A 20,185-nucleotide genomic window follows, 5' to 3' on the forward strand; every position below is an offset into this window, starting at 1 on the left:
TTACATATAATATTTTTTTTTATTGAAATGGAAGCTGTACTGGGCATGAGTAATATAGATTAAAAACAAACAAACAAAAAAACCCTTCGCTAGACTTATCCACCCACAAAGGGGAAAACTATATTTTACACTGCAGAGAAATGTACTGAGTCCTTGACGAACCCTTCTTGTTTGCCAAACACCTAATGAACAAAGCAATTGTACTGAAAGAGATAGGAGAGAAGAGGGTTTTAAACTTCCCCTTGTCAGTCTTTGCAACCTCCCTAAACTCCCACAACTTTCTTTTACCCCGGGGGGTTCTAGACTACCTGTGCTTATGAGGTCAGCAGCAGTTGATACTAAAAGCAATGAAAGTCTTCTCTTCGGTAAATAAAAGAGGTCTGGAATACCAGCAAAGCCAAAGGATAGTTGAGAAGGGAGCTTAAGGGGGGGGGGGAGTGAATGGGAAGTGAAGCATTAAGGACCCTCTTTGCTCCCTTCTCTGATGCAAATTGCCCACTTTGTCTCCCCTGAAAACTATTTGGGCTTTTCAAGCATTTTTGCAGAAGCAGGGTTTTAAAAAAACAAAACAGGACCAAAACCTCAAAAAACCACATACAAACCTCCACTAAGTCAGTGGAGAGGCCACATACAAACCTCCACTAAGGAAGGAGAGGCCAGGACTCTGGGTCTAGAAGATATGCCTGATGATCCCTGCCCTAATCTTAGACTTGTAGGTGGGGACAGTGAGGGAATGAGACTCTGTACATGCTCATGCCCTCTTCTCTGTTACATGTAGACCTTGTCTTTCAACCAAACAGTGCCCAGTGGCTGACATGATTCAGCATCTAGTGCTCCTTTTGATTTAAACTAGCTATGGTCACTAAATGTTGATTCTGAATCATCAGCGAGGGAGTTATGGTTCTCATTTGCAGGGTTTTGCAACAATTCTTGCAAACCACCTGAAGATAAATGTTTTGTACAAGGCTGACCAAAGAGCTTGACAGTAGAGCTTCCCAAGTTCCAAGCCAAATGTTCTGACCTTGTTGGAAAATACAGAGAATGGAAGTTGCCTATCGCAGATAAGGAGTAAGTGAAGAGGATATGTAGAAGGAGACCATTTTACCACACAGTATGAAACCACAATGAAATCGTAAGTGTACAAAATCCATACTACTGCTATACAGTAGGGGCTTTCAAGTTGACTTGAGAGGCTTAGAAGCATCTCCTTTTTCTTGACCTGATGCACCATCTGTTGGGTTAGTAGACGTGGTCAAGAACTCAGGACTCCCATTATTTAAGGATGCAGCCTTGGCTTCTCCATGTCGTTGAAGTTCCCGGATGGTGCCAAGCTTGCCACTGGACATTTCTGAGGCTGTTCCTTCAAAGAGTTTGGCCATAAAGCCTAAACCAGCTGACCGGATAAAGGAGCCACCACTGAAGGCATAAAGGATGGGGTTGACGCTGCTGCTGAAGAAGGCAAGAGTAACCAAAATAGGCCTAGCCATAGCTGCTGCTTTTCTTATTTTTACGGAGCTGCTCCACTCAGCAGCCACGTCCAAAATGTTGACCACGTGGTAAGGAAGCCAAAAAATAGCAAAGGCTATCACAATGAGGCTGATGAGCCGGCTGGTCCGGCGCTTCCGGCGGAAACGTGTCTCCTTTAGCCGTTGGCTAATGGTCCCGTAGCTGTAGAGTATAGCGATGAAAGGCAGCACAAATCCAGTGATGGTTTCAAAGAGATTATGGAAGATCACGTCTTTGGGTGTGGTGGGGTCGCGCTTACAAATAGGCCTCCCATTAATATTTTCCACCTTTCGGTAGACGAGTATGGGAATGGCTAAGAGGATGCCAACCACCCAAATAACAAACACCAACAGCCGTATGGTACTTCTGGTGCGGATCTTCTGTGAGACAAAAGGCCTGGAGACAGCCAAGCAGCGATCCAGGCTCATGAGGGCAATGAGGAAGACACTGGAGTACATGCTGACCCCACAGATGTAATTGCAGGCTCGGCAGATGCCATCACCCGTTTCCCATTTCCCTGAGCTTAGGAACCGCACGTATATGGGTGCCGTGAGCAGCACGGCCAAGTCAGCAATGGCCAAGTGAAGGATGAGGAGGCAGGTGACTGTCCGCTTACGGACACGGCAGCCTGCACTCCACACGACGAAGACGTTGCCAGGGAAACCTAGAAAGAAGGCAAGCAAGAGGATGGCTATGCCTATCGGCGCCCCCGGCAGGGGGGGCAGTGCCATTGCAGGATATGTGACGTTCTGGGCTTCGTTGGAAGAATTCATGATCCCGTTGGACGTCGGCAGGTGGAGGCGGGACTGTGCAGGGAAAAAAGAAGAGAGAAACCAACATCAACAGGGCTCTGTGCATTCGATCCATCCCCTCTACCGTAACATTCTCAAGGCTGTAACTTGTCAAATGGCACTTTGGCATTCAGTCCTAGGCAAAGACAACCGTAATCCATCACAAAAGAAGAGAGAGGATATGCTCTTGAAAGATGCCTGCAGGGCACATGATTCCGGGTGAATTAAGGAAATGAGCTTTCTAGGAGGAAGTAAGAACAACCCAAAGAGAACCAGCAAGGTTCCTTCCCATCCCCAATTTTGGCATCTAGACTTATTCTCTCTCCTGCCCCAAATTTGAATCCTTCATTAGACTTTGCTTACACACTTCTGTGGTTTTGGTTTTCTCTCTGTCCCTGTGTGGGACAGAGTTTCTCTGTGTGGGACAGTGTTTCTCTGACTACCAGGGCAGTAGCAAAAAGTAGAGGGGGCAGAGCAAGGAGTAGAAAAAATAGAGGGGGCGGCACAGGCAGCAGTGGGTAGGGATGTACAAAAGTCATTTACCTTTTCGACGGGGTGATTCGTGGTGGGGGGGAGGCACTCCGCACCTCCCCCCGAAATCCTAACCCGGCCGGCTCCGCTCCGCGGAGATTGTGCATAGGGATGTACGAAAGTCCCCTTACCTGGCTCCGCTGGGTTCCGCTGGGGTGGGGGAGGTGCTTCATCCCTCCCCCCAGAATCCTTGCTGGCTGGCTCCGCTCTGCGGGGATTCCGCGGAGCCGCCAGCCAGCTCCGCCAGCAGCCGGACATCCGGCTGCTGGCTAGCAGGGACGCAAATGGCGGTGGCCATAGCCGCTGCCGTTTGCGTCCCTGTAGTCAGCCATGATAGGCTATGTAAAGACTTATGTAGCCTATCACGTCTGGCTTTAAAAAAAACCCTACATAGACTAAGACAGTGAAAATAAGGGGGAACGCAAATAGCGTCCGCTACGCTATTTGCATTCCCCTTATTTTCGCCGTCTTAGTCTACGTAAATATTTACGTACACTAAGACAGCCAAAAATAAGGAACGCAAATGGCGGTGGCCATAGCCGCCGCCATTTGCGTACATGTTTTTTTTTTTTAAAGCCAGATGTGATAGGCTACGTAAGTCTTTACATAGCCTATCATGTCTTGTAAAAAAAAAAACCCTGACAAGACTGCAAATGGCGGCAGCAGCAGCCAGTCGGAAGACCAGCCACTGCTGCCACTGCCGCCGCCCGGAATATCCGCCCCAGGTAAGTCTCATCCCGGGGGGGATCTGCGGGGTGGTGGTGACAGGCCATTCCGCCACAGATTTCGGAGGGCCGAATGCACTGGCATTCGGCCTCACCGAGATCCGTGGCGGAATTCTCTGACATCCCTAATTGTGCAGAGCCGCTGGCCAGGGCTGCCCCCAGCTGGACATCTGGCCGCTGGGCAGCCTGCAAGAAAAAAAAAACAGCGTACGCAAATGGCGGCTATGGCGTCCGCCATTTGCGTTCCCTTTTTTTTGCTGTTTTAGCCTACATAAATATTTACGTAAGCTATTACGGCGAAAAAAAAGGGGAACGCAAATAGCGCCCACTATGCTATTTGTGTTCCCCTTTTTTTTGCCGTAATAGCTTACGTAAATATTTACGTAGGCTAAAACAGCGAAAAAAGGGAGCGCAAATGGCGGATGCCGTAGCTGCCGCCATTTGCATACGCTGTTGTTGTTTTTTTTAGCTTGCCGTGATAGGCTACGTAAATACTTACGTAGCCTATCATGGCCTCTGCAGGGATGCAAAAGGTGTCCCTGTGTTAGTCGTGATAGGCTATGTAAGTATTTACATAGCCTATCACGTCTATGATGAAGAAGTGAATGGCAGCCACAGGGCGGCCGCCATTCGCAAGTCAGCACGGACGGCGGCAGGTAAGTGCCCCGTTTCGCATACCTTTTGTGGGTTGGGGGGGTGGGGCGGGGGCTTTGTTCCACCACAGATTTCGGGGGGCCAAATGCACTGGCATTCAGCCTCACCGAGATCCGTGGCGGAATTCTCTGACATCCCTAGCAGTGGGCCCTGTCAGTATGTGCGAGCCACAGATGCTGATGCCGGCTGAGGCGGTGGGGGGAGGAATGAATGCTGACCTACTTATGGGGACAACTTTTGTGCCAGATGTCAGAATGTGTACTTGTGCAGTACATCTTCCAGAAATTTTGGAATTTTGGAGTATTCAGATGTTAGTCCTTTAGTTAGGCAAAACTGTTTCCCAAGGGCCCCTTTTGGGTTTCAGTTGGATGTGGCTCAATGAACATCTTGAGCAATTAGAACAGATTCACCTTCAGCTCCTGGTTAAAAGGTAGGCTTCAATTCCTGCTACATAACAAATATTAAATCCTACCATAGCCTCCCGAAACAGGTGCCCTCCAGATGTTTTGGACTACAACTGCAATCACCCCCTCTTGGCTGACCATACAGGGCAAAAAAAGCCCAGGATCCCCTGTCCACCAAAGAGGATGGAACCAATTCCCTAGGGAGGAGGTGGGCTCTCCCACACTGGAGGCATTCAAGACGAGGCTGGACAGCCATCTGTCAGGGATGCTCTGACTTGGATTCCTGCATTGAGCAGGGGGTTGGACTCGATGGTCTTGTGGGCCCCTTGGTACCCTACTATTCTATGATTCTATACGACAATTGACGTTTCCCCAAATCAAGACCGGCTTCTGATGATTCCTTGAGCTAAATGCACAGAGACTTCTAGTTCTTTTACACCCATGCAGCAACGTCCGTGCAGTTCTTACGCAAACTATGGGGCAACTATCGAGTAATGGAGAAACAAGGGAAGTGTATGTTGATGTGACCGTGCAGGGATTGCGCATGCCTTCAAAATCTACCAAGGGGCTTCAGATGAAAAGTTTCTGCTCAGAGGGGAGAGCAAGATTTTTTCTTTTTTCATTTGCCCTGCACAATGGAGACAAAGGGATGTTCACATCACATCTGACGACTTTGGACTATAGTGTGGCTTTCTGCCTACAGTACATCTGTTCCCCCGCACACGTAAGGTTTATCAGATAAGGGTGCTTCTATATGTTCCATGACATAATGTAGGTGGTGGGGGATGAACACCACCTGTACTTATGCCTGGATTCAAATCCAGGGTCAATGTGAATGGGATGCACTGCCCGATGTGCTGCCCCTATGATCCACCTGGTCAACTTTATGAGCCAAGGGTTTTCCCTAGCTTTGCGCAGGGCTGGCAGGGAAAGGGTGTTATGTGGGTCACCTCGATTACGTGGTGATAGGGCACATCATGTTCTGTGGTTTTTATCACATCCATTGCCCTCTCTTCAAAGCACGGGGAGAGTTCAGCTCGATGTTTCCTATGCATCTGCAGCTTTTTCGTGCAAACAGAAATTCCGGGCAGTCCCACTCATTCCCATCAAAGCTTAAATGGAACCCGGTCTTCGTGCCCAGTACCCTACTTTCAAGCAGGCCCTGCACGGGAACCTATGACAACAAGAACACCCCAAAGCATGTGCAGATTGCCTTCGTTATTGCCATTGCAGAATCACACCCCCCCACACACACACACCCTAGCACATCTAGGGTTACATACATGGGCTTGCAGAGAGGAGGGCAAAAGTTTCAGGCATGCTTAAACTCTGCCATCTCTCATTTGCCACTTCCCTTCCTATCCCTTTTTCCTTGCATGCCTTTTTATATTGCATTATATTTTATATTGTAAGCCTACAGGCAGGGACTGTTTTGTTTAACTGATAGTTTGTAGGCTGCTCTGGGAGCCATTTTTGCTGAGAAGTGGGATAAAAATATTTTAGACAAACAAACAAATAAATAAGAAATCAAGTAATTTGCTCAAATACATGAAAATGTGGGGGTGGGAGTGGGAGGAGGAACAATGTTGCAATAATATTGAGCCAGCCAGTTCTTTGTAAATATCTTCTGGCATTATTATTAATGTTTTTAATCAAAAGCAGCCTCTAAAAGCTTTAATCCAAAGCAGAGGACTGAGGGTTAGTTGGGGCTATTTAAGCCTAAGTCCTACAGCCACTATCTAGGAATGGACGAATTTATCCCACATTCAATATTTTTTTACGCTCTAATTCTTTCCATCCTGCTAATGAACACATTTGCAAATTTTGGTGAGTTCTCATCAAACAATGAACTGTATGAAATTCCCTCCCACCTGCACCAGCCAAATTCAGTAGATACAGCTATTCTTAGTACACAAAGGACCACGTTCTACGTGGCTGCCATTTACTGGTTAAAGATGTGGAGCCTGTCAGAAAAAAGAGATGGCAGATAGGGGGACTAATTCAGTGCCTCCAAAATGGCTGAATACACAGGGCTTCAAACCCAGACTAAGTATTTGAAGCCCTTTGCCTGACTTGTATCAGATAGACAATTATTTGCAAATGTTGCCATATTTTATTGTGGGGGTGGTTTGGGGGGATGATGCAATAAGCTGCTTTATACCATGGAACAGCAAAATTCAAATAAATGGACCATGATGGAAGGCTGAATCTGACAGTTTTGCTGTCTCTCACATCCATTTTAAAAAAAACCAAGTTTTTTTCATCCCATTTATGGAGACATTTGCAAAATTTGGTAAGTTTTGGAACTCTGGAAGGAAAGAATGAAGAATGGTCTCCTCTTGTTTAGACTACTGTAATGCGCTCTACATGGGGTTACCCTTGAAGACGGTTCGGAAGCTGCAGCTGGTATAGAATGCGGCGGCTCACCTGTTTAAAGGCAGCCACTGGTGAGATCACATCGCTCCAGTGCTGAAGGAGTTGCACTGGTTACCAGTTGTTTTCCAGGCCAAATTCAAGGTGTTGGTTTTGACCTTTAGAACCCTATATGGTTCAGGCCCAGCCTGTCTTAAGGAGTGCCTCCAGCAACACCAGACAGGCCGCTTAACAAGATCAGCCTCGGATGGCCTTCTCTCTGTCCCATCAGCCAGGACAGCTAGACTGGTGGGGACGAGGGAGAGGGCCTTTTCTGTGGTGGCCCCCACTCTGTGGAACTCCCTCCCTAGGGAACTCCGTCATGTCCCGTCTTTAATGAGCTTCCGTCATGCATTAAAAATGTGGTTGTTCAGGCAGGCATTTGGGGTGGGTTAGGGTATTTTAGAAAATGTTTTTATTGTAGAATTTTATTGTTTTAAACTGTTTTATTGTATGCTGTACATTGCCCAGAGTGGCTGGGTGACCAGCCAGATGGGCGATTAATAAATTTAATAATAATAATAAATAAATAAATAAAAGTTCTTATAAAAAAATCCAAACCACACCAGATTCTCACCCATCTCTATTAGTGTCTCTCTCAAAGCCATGAGGAAAAGGTAGATAACCATTTATAATTCCTGAGGTGTTGGGTAAGATAATCTTGAGAAGAATATTGAGTACCTTGAGGGGGGTGATGTTAAGAGGAAATAATGGTTAGCTGAGAAAGGAGTAAAGAGCACCTCCTCCCTGCTCTAAACTGTAGCAGACAGAGGGTGCTTTTCAGTTTTAAAATAGTTCAAGTTAAATAGAAGGGTAGTTTGGCCTTGAGGTTAAAAAAGAAGAAGAAAAGAAATAATCATCTGTAGACTAATGGCAACTTCTCTAATTTCAGCTGCTCAGAATGGGGACTGGACCATGTAATGTCAAAATTAAGGAATAAAGGAATTCGGGATGGTGAAAAATGTGTTCAGTTTGCAATTTAATGAGAATTATCCTAATTTTACATTTTTGAACCACTATGCAAAGCAAAACACAGTTGCCTTCAAAATTTGCACTTCTCCGAAGTTTGCAGTGGAGTTCTTCAATCAAACAATGCATACACAAATGTGTATATTAGGGAAAGACGTGTTAAAAAATGCATTATAGTAGGAAACCTGCTTGCAAACAATGTGTATATTAAGGAAAAACGTGCACAAATACATGTATCAGGAGAAATCTGCACAAAAGCACTTATGAATTTTCATGCAAACTTTCATAGAAATTCTCAACATTCATGATGAACCAAATTTAAGATCAGGGTAAATGACAAACCAAAACTGACAAATTCATCCACTCCTAACAGGGATTCAGCCCTGTGAGCACAAAATCCTTTCTAGGCATTAGCCTCCATGTGAGCAGCCCACAAGTAGACTGTGACCCTTGTCGAAGGTGGGCTGCTCTGGAAGGAAAGAATGAAGAAAAAGAGAATTAGAGGGGGGAATTAGGATCAGAGAGAAAACCAAAAAGAATAGATAAATACAGAGAGTTATTGTGTCCAGTTCTGGGCATCACACAAATTCGAACAGGTTCAGAGGAGGAGGGGGACAAAGATTTGGATGGCTTTAAAGGGGGACTAGACAAATTCAAGCAGGAGAAGGCTATCAATGGCTACTCATCCTGATGGCTATGTGCTACCTTCAGTACCAGAGGCAGTGAGCCTATGTATACCAGTTGCTGGGGAACATGGGTGGGAGGGTGCTGTTGTGTTCATGCCCTGCTTGTGGGTTTCTCGTGGGCAGCTAGGTGGCCACTGCTGTGGGAAAAGAATGCTGGACTAGATGGACCCTTAGTCTGATCTAGCATGGCTCTTCTTATGTTCTTATATTCTTAAAGGGAGTCGGGAGTATGGAAAACAAGTCCTATGAGGACAGATCAAAGGAACTGGGTATGTCTAGTCCAAGGAAGAGAAGACTGAGGAGGGACGGAGGGGTACCATCAAATAGGGGTACGCTCCCCATAGAGATACATGTGGCACCATCCTCACATTTAGGCACTGGGTCAAAACTTTGTTGTTTGTCTGGGCATTTAAAGCTGGGTGGTCTTCTCTGTTGTATTTTTGCTGGCTTTGAATGCCATTCTATGAATATATTTTGTTGTTTTATTGCATTTTGTGGGTGCATGGCCTATATATGTATATATATGTGCGTGCGTGTGCATGCGTGTGTGGGTATAGCTCACCATCCTGATATTTTTTGGTGGATGGCAGTTTATAAATATCCAAATATCCATATTAGCTGCCTTGGGTTCCTTGCAAGAGGAAAAAAGGCGGGTTATAAATGCAACAATAAAAACAAACAAACAAACAAACAAATAAACAATCAAACAATTGAACCAACAAAAATTACTTGAAGGGTTGTCATGTACAAGAGAGTGAAGAATTGCTCTCTGCTATTTCAGAGAGCAACACTAGATCTAATGAGCTCAAGTCACAGGAAGGTAGATTTCAGTTTAACATTAGGAAATAGGTCTTGATGGTAACAGCAATTCAACAAGAGAGCCAGTGTGGTGTTTCAACAATTCAACAAGAGAGCCAGTGTGGCAATTCAACAAGAGAGCCAGTGAGGAGCAAAACCACCCTATGCACATTCATTCATACGTGACTCCCACTGCATTCACTGGGGCTTACTCCCAGGTAAGTGTGCATACGACTGCAACCATAATATAGGTAAAAATTAGAGCTGCAATTTTTAGTGTTTTTTCTACACAAGGCATTTATCATGCACTCATCACATGGTTGTTTATGGGTTCTTTAGATGACATTGTGACCCTTCCAGTTTCTATTATTTGTGAAAGCAGAAAAAAAGCATTTTCCACATGTATAATTGTGCTATTCTACTATACCACAGTGCCACCTAGAGGTTATGTAGTGGCAAAGCAGGAAAAGAAATGCCCTTCATGTAGTGCTGGGATCTCAGTTCTGCGATGAAACCAAAAGCAGATACAGAGGATTAACAACCTCGTGTAGAAAACCTCTTAATTAATTTGTTTGAAAATGCAATTTAACACTTTTTCTGGTTGAATAAGAAGGTCCCCCCCAATTAAACTGAGCAGCAGTTTACTATTTTTAATTTCATTCTAATGTAAGAGTTAAAATAGCAAGTGCCAAATTCAAAGAGGCATTCAACACAGCATGAGAGAGAAGAAAATTTATCCTTGTAAGATGATGCCTTCTGTGATACAACTTAAAGCAAAGGCAATATTTCTCTCTCACACACATGAATATTTGTGCAGATATAATGGGCTGATTAAACCACTAAAAAACTTAGATAATTTGCTTACTCAGATTTCCTTAACTGGGTGACAGCTGTGTGAAAAACAGATTAGATTTTGGAGCTGACGTACAAACAGACTTTCAGAATTTGCAACCTTATTTGTGGGTGAAGAAACTGTGGGGAACCATTTTATGTAATTTAATTGAATTTTGTTCAGGGGGGCTCAACATTAGTAGTGGGTGTAGTACAACTTATTTCTTTTCTTCTTAAGTTTTTTTTTCTTTCTGCTGCTGGAAATATGTATAGCCTGGCCGCCATTGTGCATCCTAGAAAATGCCTCAAGCCTACTGTCATTCTTGGTCAATGTACAGCAGCCCCCCCCCCCCCCACACACATGTTTAAAGAATATTTGGAGAAAAAAATGCCAGTTGACCTTCTTTTTCTGGGAGTGGATGTGTGAGAAAAGGGAAAATCTTCAACATTTCTCATTGAAAGGTCTTTTGAGTAACTTTGGCTCAGCTCTTAGCTAGACTTAAAAAAAAGAAGAAGCCTATACTATATTCAACAAATCTAATATAAAAAATTTAAAATGGGTCCCATGTTGCGAGATGAGGTTAAAGGTGAAGCCTGGAGTCTAGAACCTTTTAAAGCAACTGATCCACATTTGGACATTTTCCCTCAAAATCCCAGTGCTATAAATTAGGCTGTGGAGCCTCAGTGACAAAGACGTGGTAGATTTTGGTGGTAGCCAAATATGCCCTGAACCATGATAGTCACTGGGCAATCTTGGGTCCATATCTATGCCTCAGGCTAACCTACCTCACAGTGAGCATAAAATGGGAAGGGGAGGAGAATTTTGCACACTCCCCTGAGCTCCTTGGAGAAAGGGTGAAATCCCAAATGCAAGCATGAATTAATAATAGAATAATAATATATGTTCTGCCTATGCTCAGAGGCAATCTCTTCCATGATATTGCTTTACATCTTCCAGAACTAAGCCCTGTGATTTAAAAATTCCTAGTGGACCTGGGTGACATACACCAAACCCTTTGAGGACCGCCTCCTCTGTATTATACTCTGTGCTTTCCCATCAGTCAGAGATCTGGAGTGTGACCCACCCTGCCAACACAGTCCTACGACCTCATTACCATGGGGCAGTAAAGACGTCCAGTCACTCACTTACCTCGTTTGGCTTCCCAAACTCCTTATCTCGTGTTGACCTCTCCAGCTGTCTGTGCCTCGAGGCTTTTCTCGTTCCTATATTCACACCACCCCTTAAGGAGCTGGTTCGGTTGGAAGTGGTTTTATTTGTTTCTTGTTGTTTGTTTCTCTCTTCTTCTTTTTTGCTTAGTGTCTTCCACGGAGCTCCAACAGGAAATGAGTGCAAATTTCAGAATAGTTGAGCAAGTGACAGTAGACACAGTCTTGCAGAAGGGAATAGCAACTGGGTAGAAGTGTGAAGCTGTGAAGGTACAGATTTACCTGGAAACAGGAACACATGCAGGTTTTTGGTTGGTTGGTTGGTTTTGTTTTTGCAACAGAAGTAAGTTCTGCTTCTCCTGCCTTCACTCCTGTCCATATATCTTCTCAACTGAAAGCTGCCCGGTCCATTGCTTCAGACTGCAATCTGCACTGCTTTCAATTCTTTTATTTTCATGATGTTCTGCTTATAGAATCTAGGGATGTCAGAGAATTTCTCCACGAATCTCGGGGAGGCTGAATGCCAGTGCATTTGGCCCCCCGAAATTGGTGGAGAAACGGTCTGCCCCCCTGCCCCACCGCCCCCCCGGGACGGGACTTACCTCGTGCGAATGTCGCGGCGGCGGCTCCAGTGGTGGTTCAGCGGCAGTTCGGCGGCTGCGGCGGCCGGTCTTCCGACCGGCTGCCGCCACTGCCATTTCCAAGTTAAAAAAACAACAACAACCTGATAGGCTACGTAAAGATTTACGTAGCCTATCACGGCTAGATTTTTAAAAAACACCGTGATAGGCTACGTAAATGTTTACGTAGCCTATCACGGCTGAGTGAAAAAAACAAAACCACGCGTACGCAAATGGTGGTGCCCATGGGCGCCGCCATTTGCGTACGCGCGGTTTTGTTTATTTTTACTCAGCCGTGATAGGCTACGTAAACATTTATGTAGCCTATCATGGCTGACTGCAGGGATGCAAACGGCGGTGGCTACAGCTGCCGCCATTTGCGTCCCGGCAGGACAGGATTCGCGGCCGGAGGGACGGGGCGCCTCCCCCCCGGCCAGAATTTCGGGGGGAGGGATGGAGCACCTCCCCCCCACCACGAATCAACTTTCGGGTTCAGGTAAGTGACTTTCGTACATCCCTAATACAATCATAGAACCATAGAATAGTAGGGTTGGAAGGGGCCTACAAGACCATTGAGTCCAACCCCCTGCTCAATGCAGGAATCCAAGTCAGAGCATCCCTGACAGATGGCCATCCAGCCCTATCTTTTATTATTATTATTATTGTTATTGTTATTATTTATATCCCGCCTTTTTCCCAATACTGGGACTTAAGCCGGCCTTACAACGTTAAAACTGATACAATTAAAACCTATAAATAGAAATATAAATACAACTGTATAAAAGTTAAAAATATAATTCAATCATCAATATTAAAATTGTAAAGATATTAAAACATTAAAAGACAACCAGAACAACAAAATTGGTATCCATATGTCGCATTTTCCCAGGTCCAGACTAGTTATCCCCAAAGGCCTGCTGGAACAAAAATTTTTTTGCATGCCTGCGAAAACATATCAAGGAGGGTGCCACTCTCGCCTCCCTGGGAAGGGAGTTCCAGAGCTTTGGGGCAGCCACCGAGAAGGCCCTCTCCTGTGTTCCCACCAGGCGTGCCTGTGATGATGGCGAGAAGGGCTTCCCCTGAAGATCTCAGGGCACGAGTAGGCTTATAAGGGAGAATACGGCCTTTCAGATAACCTGGACCCAAGCTTTATAGGGCTTTATAGGACATAACCAGCACTTTGAATTGTGCCCGGAAATGGACTGGGAGCCAGTGAAGCTGTTTTAACAGGGGAGTTGTATGCTCCCTGTAACCAGCCCCAGCCAGCAGTCTGGCCACAGCTCTTTGAACCAGCTGAAGTTTCCGAACACTCTTCTGAGGCAGCCCTACGTAGAGCGCATTACAGTAATCCAAACGGGATGTAACTAAGGCATGTGTCACTGTGGCCAAGTCAGACATCTTAAGGAATGGGCGCAGCTGGTGCACTAGCTTTAACTGTGCAAAGGCACTCCTGACCACTGCTGAAATCTGGGCATCCAGGCTCAGGGCTGAATCCAGAAGTACACCCAAGCTGCGAACCTGTGTCTTCAGGGGGAGTGTAACCCCATCGAGCACAAGCTGAATTCCTATTCCCTGATCTACCTTTCGACTGACCAGGAGCACCTCTGTCTTGTCTGGATTAAGCTTCAATTTGTTTGCCCTCATCCAGTCCATTACTGCGGACAGACACCGGTTCAGCACCCCAACAACTTCCTTGGAATTAGATTAAAGTAAAGTAGAGTTGGGTGTCATCAGCGTACTGGTGATACCGAACCCCAAAACTCCGGACAACCTCCCCCAGTGGTTTCATGTATATGTTAAATAGCATGGGGGACAAAATAGAACCCTGAGGGACCCCACAAGCCAATGGCCAGGGAGTCGAACAGGAGTCCCCCAGCACCACCTTCTGGGTCCGCCCCTCCGAGAAGGAATGGAGCCACTGTAAAACAGTGCCTCCAAGTCCCATCCCAGCGAGGCGGCCCAGAAGGATATCATGGTAGATGGTATCGAAAGCCACTGAGAGGTCCAGCAGAACCAACAGGGACACACTCCCCCTGTCTAGTTCCTGGCGTAGGTCATCCACCAAGGCGACCAAAGCTGTTTCTGTCGCATAACCGGGTCTGAAGCCAGATTGAAATGGATCTAGATAATCTGTCTCATCCAGGAATCTCTGGAGTTAGGAGGCCACCACGCGCTCCAATATCTTGCCCAGAAATGGAATATTGGAGACTGGCCAATAATTACCCAATATAGTGGGGTTCAGGGAGGGCTTTTTTTAACAAAGGTCTCACCACTGCCTCCTTCAAGCAGGCTGGAATTCTGCCTTGCCTAAGAGAGGCATTAACCACTCCCCTTACCCACTCGGTAGGGTTGGCGGAGAATTTCTCCCCGAACAAGTTTCAGGGAGAAATTCTCTGTCCCCCCGCCCCCCCGACCCCCCCCCGGGACGGGACTTACCTTTGGCGAATGTCCCTCCCGGCAGCGGGTCCGGCCTGCGGTTCAGCGGGTCTTCCTGCGGGGCGGGAGCGGCAGCCGGTCTTTCGACCAGCTGCCGCCGCCGCCATTCCAATAAAAGAAAAAAAAAAACGCCCCCGTGATAGGCTACGTGACGATTAACGTAGCCTATCATGGCTAGATTTGCAAAGTCAGCCGTGATAGGCTACGTAAATCATCACGTAGCCTATCACGGGTGACTTAAAAAAAAAAAAAAAAAGCGCGTACGGATAATGGCGGCCCCCATAGGGAGCCGCCATTCCCGTTCCTTATTTGGTTGCTGTAGTCTACGTAAATCTTTACGTAGACTACGGCGAAAATAAGGGCAACGCAAATAGCTTCCCACCTCGCCCCGGCCGAAATTCAGGCTGGGGAGGAGGCGTCCCGCCTCGCCCGGCCGCGAACACGAAAGTTTTTTTTTAAAAAAACACGCCCCCTGATAGGCTACGTGACGATTCACGTAGCCTATCATGGCTAGATCTGCAAAGTCAGCCGTGATAGGCTATGTGAATCGTCACGTAGCCTATCACGGGTGACTTTAAAAAAAAAAAAAGCGCGTATGCTAATGGCGGCCCCCATAGGGAGCCGCCATTCGCGTTCCTTATTTAGTCGCTGTAGTCTACGTAAATGTTTACGTAGACTACGGCGAAAATAAGGGCAACGCAAATAGCCCACCGGGCCTAGGTTTTATGCCCCAGCTCCCACAGGTGTCGCAGCTGGGAGTGGGGTGGTGCTTGGCTGGACCTGGGTCTGTAAGGAGGCAGAGTAGAAGCCCCCCAGGTGGAGGTATAGCTCCAGCAAGGCAGCAGCAGCAAGAGCGCCGGACCCCACCTGCCTTGCAATACTGAAGGGCTTCCTCTCCTTGCAGCAACGATGGCATCCAGTTCTATCTTGAATGCCATCTTGAATGCCTCCAGGGTGGGAGAGCCCACCACCTCCCTAGGTCATTGGTTCCATTGTCGTATTGCTCTAACAGTCAGGAAGATTTCCTGACATTCAACTGGAATCTGGCTTCCTGTCACTGGAGGCCATTCTTCCGTGTCCTGCACTCTGGGATGATCGAGAAGAGATCTGGCCTTCCTCTCTGTGGCAACCTTTCAAGTACTTGAAGAGTGCTATCATATCTCCCCTCAGTCTTCTCTTCTCAAGGCTAAACATGCCCAGTTCTTTCGGTCTCTCCTCGTAGGGCTTTGTTTCCAGTCCCCTGATCATCTTTGTTGCCCTCCTCTGAACCCTCTCCAGCTTGTCTGCATCCTTCTTAAAGTGCGGTCCCCAGAACTGGACACAGTACTCCAGGTGAGGCCTAACCAGTGCTGACTGAGTAGAGAGGAACTAGTCCTTCCCGGGATTTGGAAGCTACGCTTCTATTAATGCAGCCCAAAATAGCATTGGCCTTTCATATGGCTGTTGTTGCTGTAGTTGGGCAGCTGCTGAAACCTCAATACCTTGGTAGGGCTGAGAGGCATCGCCCCCAATCAGCTGTCTCTGAGCTTCAGGGTCCACCTCCACCTGGCAATGGGAGAACCAGGGATGTTCTAACTGGCCACAATTCCCCAAACTTCACTTTGAAGCCTGGCTTGGCTCACTCCTTTTTTTGTTTGAGAGCGGTTTTTTAGTTCGTTGGAATGGGGAAAGTGTGCATCAATGTGTGCGTTTTTCAAAAGTGCATACCTCCCCCCATTGACTAGAGTGTGAAAATGTGCATGTTTAAAAAACATGTGCATTTCAAAGTGTACATTTTCAAACACTGCACATTTTTGAATGCATTCCCAAAATATGTGCTCCTGTTCATGTTCAGGGCTGCAAACAGGGCACATCTAGATGATTTATGATCTGAAATGGAATTCTCATACATGCTCACCTCCACCAGTGAGAAGGGACCCTGGGAGGTTTGGGCCCCCTTTGGTGGGTGGGTCTCCTTCCCCTGTACCATGCCACCACCATACTTCCCCACATCATTCCTCTGTCACCCAGAGTCCAAGGACAATCCGCATAGTTGCTGCTTGCTTGTTCACCTGCTGGCATGGCCACGTGTCCTCCTTTATGGAGGACAGTTCTCTCTTTGAAGGCATCCTCAGCAAGCTTTGAGGGACTGTTCTATGGGCTAGATATTTTGGGAGGCATGGCAGAAAAACTCCAATGTGGGCCTTTGTGTAATTAGGAGAAAGGTAGAAAACGTAATTTCAGAACTGAAATAGAAACTTTTCTTTCATGACTCATGATATTGTATGTAAGGGATGGCATTATGGCGTGTGTGTGTGTGTGTGTGTGTGTGTGTATGGGTAGGCAAAATGTTACAAGTCTGGGCCCCAAAACGAGGCCTGATCTCTGCGGTTCTTAAAGACTCCAGCAGTGTTTAGTCTGATGTGTTGACTTGAGTCTCTTTTCTGCCTCCTGTGAGGGAAGCTTCTGTTGCTGTTGTTTTAGAGGCCGCCCCATTTGTTTCAGGATGTGAATTTAATTCTTCTTGTTGCACAGGCCTTTAGACAATGAAGATTAGGAAACCTTGTCCCCGGAATGACCCAACCTTGAAATCCCAACGTAATTCTTGTGGTACACCCAGTCACCTCTCTGGCTGCAACACAGCACCCCCTGGTGTTGTCTTGCGGGAGCTCTGCCAACTAATATTTGACTCAGGGCTGACTCATTTCCCCTTTCCAGAGGGGCAGCTGTATTCGAGTGTTGCAGCAAAAATAACAAAGCTTTGTGGCATCCTAAAGAAAGTTATTACAGCATAATCTTTTGTGGGCTGCAGCACACTTTATCAGATGCAATGCTTCCTGTTGCAGCAACTAGAACACTTAACACAGAGCTACAGAACCTCAGGTTGGGGAGTGGGGGCAAATACAGCATGCCAGGGTGTCCGATCCAGCCCTCTAGTGTTCCCCAGATTGCTATGCACCCTTTCTCCTGACCATTGATTGTTTGGTGGTTTCCCAGGTTATGTGCACTCCACCCCCCCATTCTAAAAGTTGGAAATGCCTCCTAAAGCTTTAAGAGCTTTATGCTAAGATATGGTGGTATTTGGGGTGTTTTAGGCCCTACCCCTTTGGCTTTGGCCCCACCTCTTTTGCCTCTGCCCCCCAAGGACTTACATGAAAAAGAAATTGGCCCTCAGGCTGAAAGAGGTTCAACACCCCAGGGTGAATTATCCTGCCTTCAAGCTACAGTGGAACCTGAGGGGCAAGCTACAAAAGAACATGCCTGGATCTCCTGACATTTTCATTGTTACCTTAAAGCTTCTATCCTGGGCTCTACTTTAGACTGCTGCAGCCATGCTGGACTGGGTGTGGGGATGTGGGGTTTAACCCTTTAGCCATGCTATTTCGTCAATCCTAAATCCTCCAACCAGCTGCTGTTAGCCCCACAGTGGGGAGAAATACAGGGCTAATAGCAGCTGGGGGGGGGTAATTAGACCAGGAAAATGGTGAAGGGAAAACAGTTAATTCATGGCTCTGATTGGAGTCCAAGGTCCCAGCAACTGGTTTTAAGGTACAAATGAAAACACTGGGACAGCCTATTACACATCTCCTGCCTCTCATGCAGTTTAGCCCTTAAAGGAATCTTCAGTTTTTATTTATTTTGTAGAACTGTATTTCAGTTTTGTGAGGAAATGCTGTAGCTCATGTAGCTTTGCATGCACCTTGATCATGCTCAGTCCCCGACATCTCCAGGTAGGGCTGGAAAAATTCCTGCCTGAAACACTGGAGAGTTGCTGCCAGTCAGTGTCAACAATACTGGGCTAAAGAGACCAGTGGGCTAATTTGGTATAAGGCAGCTTCTTATGTTCCGTTTCGATCTGTTATTTGTGTGTGTGTGTGTGATGTACATACATTTTGGTGCCTGAGATGGAATTCCAGAACACATCCCCTCTCACAGTAAAAACAAACAAACCCCAAACAAATTAAGTAACAGACAATTGACTGCCTCCTCCTCCAATAAAATGCCAAATAAGCCATTTCACTACTTCTGCTGCTAATGGCTAGTAGTGCCTTCACCCTTTCCTGGACCTTATCTCAATGCTACTTTTCTTTTTGAAGTTCTCTTCTATGGTGGCTGCCTTTGCCACCATTTAGGTGAGTGTCTGCATGCTATTTGTGGCTGACAAATGTGTGTCTGTGTGTGTTGGAACTGATTAACAGCAGTGACGGCACAATCGATTTTGCACATTCATCTGGCAATAAGCCTATAAAGAATCACACATCAGTGATTTGAGCATCTGCAGACCTTGTTGAAAGGGGCACGAAATGCAAAGATAGAAGTGTCGGCCATACAGGGAAAAAATCCAAAATCCATATTAGGGGAATTCCTTTATTAATTCGGCCAACTCAAAGATCACAACCAATGTGCAAGCTTTTGAGATTTGCGGAGCTCTTCTAAAAGCAGATGCATGGGAGGGGGATATAGGAGGGGGAAAAATGCAACCTGAACCCATGTCATCATCGGGTAGAGCTTAATTTTAATGTCTGCATCCCCACCCCTCCCCAATTCAGTCTGTGCCCATGAAGACTGCATGACTTCAACATTGCCAGCCTTTCCCCTGTCAACCTGTGTTTTGCAACATTTTACCAGGTGATCTGGGTTGGATCTACATAACGGAATGAGAAGCATGTCGGGGCATTATCCAGGTTTTCATGAAATTGGCTTTTGGTCCATCAGGGATGCACAAAGCAAGAAAAGCAGAGTATACAGCACCAAAACAACACTTTTCCAGTCACACAGGGTCTGAAACTTTGGGGTTGTGTGGGTGGAGTCTGGGAGGAGTGCTGAATGTCATCAACCTGGGAAGTGCTGCTCAGCTAATGAGAGAGGCTTATTTCCCATCCCTAGTTCCTCCTGCTCTTTTGAATCAGAGAGAGCAAGTAATACCAATTCTGTAATTAGCCTGCCTTGCCCATTCATCAAATTGCTATGCCTCCCCATCAGAATGGCGACTTACCTCAATGGGACTAGCTAGCCTGCCTTGCTCATGCATAAAAGCGCCACAGCGATATTCCTCCCCATCAGAATGGCGACTTACCTCAATGGGACTAGCTAGCCTGCCTTGCTCATGCATAAAAGCGCCACAGCGATATTCCTCCCCATCAGAATGGCGACTTACCTCAATGGGACTAGCTAGCCTGCCTTGCTCATGCATAAAAGCGCCACAGCGATATTCCTCCCCATCAGAATGGCGCTTTACCTCAATGGGACTAGCTAGCCTGCCTTGCTCATGCATAAAAGCGCCACAGCGATATTCCTCCCCATCAGAATGGCGACTTACCTCAATGGGACTAGCTAGCTTGCCTTGCTCATGCATAAAAGCGCCACAACGACATTCCTCCCCATCAGAATGGCGACTTACTTCAATGGGACTAGCTAGCCTGCCTTGCTCATGCATAAAAGCGCCACAGCGATATTCCTCCCCATCAGAATGGCGACTTACCTCAATGGGACTAGCTAGCTTGCCTTGCTCATGCATAAAAGCGCCACAGTGATATTCCTCCCCATCAGAATGGCGACTTACTTCAATGGGACTAACTAGCCTGCCTTGCTCATGCATAAAAGTGCCACAGCGATATTCCTCCCCATCAGAATGGCGACTTACCTCAGTGGGACTAGCTAGCCTGCCTTGCTCAT

General features: G+C 46.6%; 1 protein-coding gene across 1 annotated transcript in view; it reads right to left on the reverse strand.

Moving 5' to 3' along the window:
• LTB4R (leukotriene B4 receptor) overlaps positions 1-20,185 on the reverse strand; it is a 27,978-nt gene continuing 7,793 nt past the window's right edge. The window contains exons 2-3 of the mRNA XM_084806199.1: positions 11,458-11,756; positions 1-2,312 (exon numbers count right to left, since the gene is read on the reverse strand). Of these exons, the coding sequence (XP_084662325.1) occupies positions 1,176-2,279 (1,104 nt within the window). The 5' untranslated portion in view covers positions 2,280-2,312; positions 11,458-11,756 and the 3' untranslated portion in view covers positions 1-1,175. The remainder of the gene's footprint in view (positions 2,313-11,457; positions 11,757-20,185) is intronic.

The sequence above is a fragment of the Heloderma suspectum genome, chromosome 6, assembly GCF_057233095.1.
Source record: "Heloderma suspectum isolate Gila_16-S chromosome 6, 16-S_ref, whole genome shotgun sequence".
Lineage (NCBI taxonomy): Eukaryota > Metazoa > Chordata > Lepidosauria > Squamata > Helodermatidae > Heloderma > Heloderma suspectum.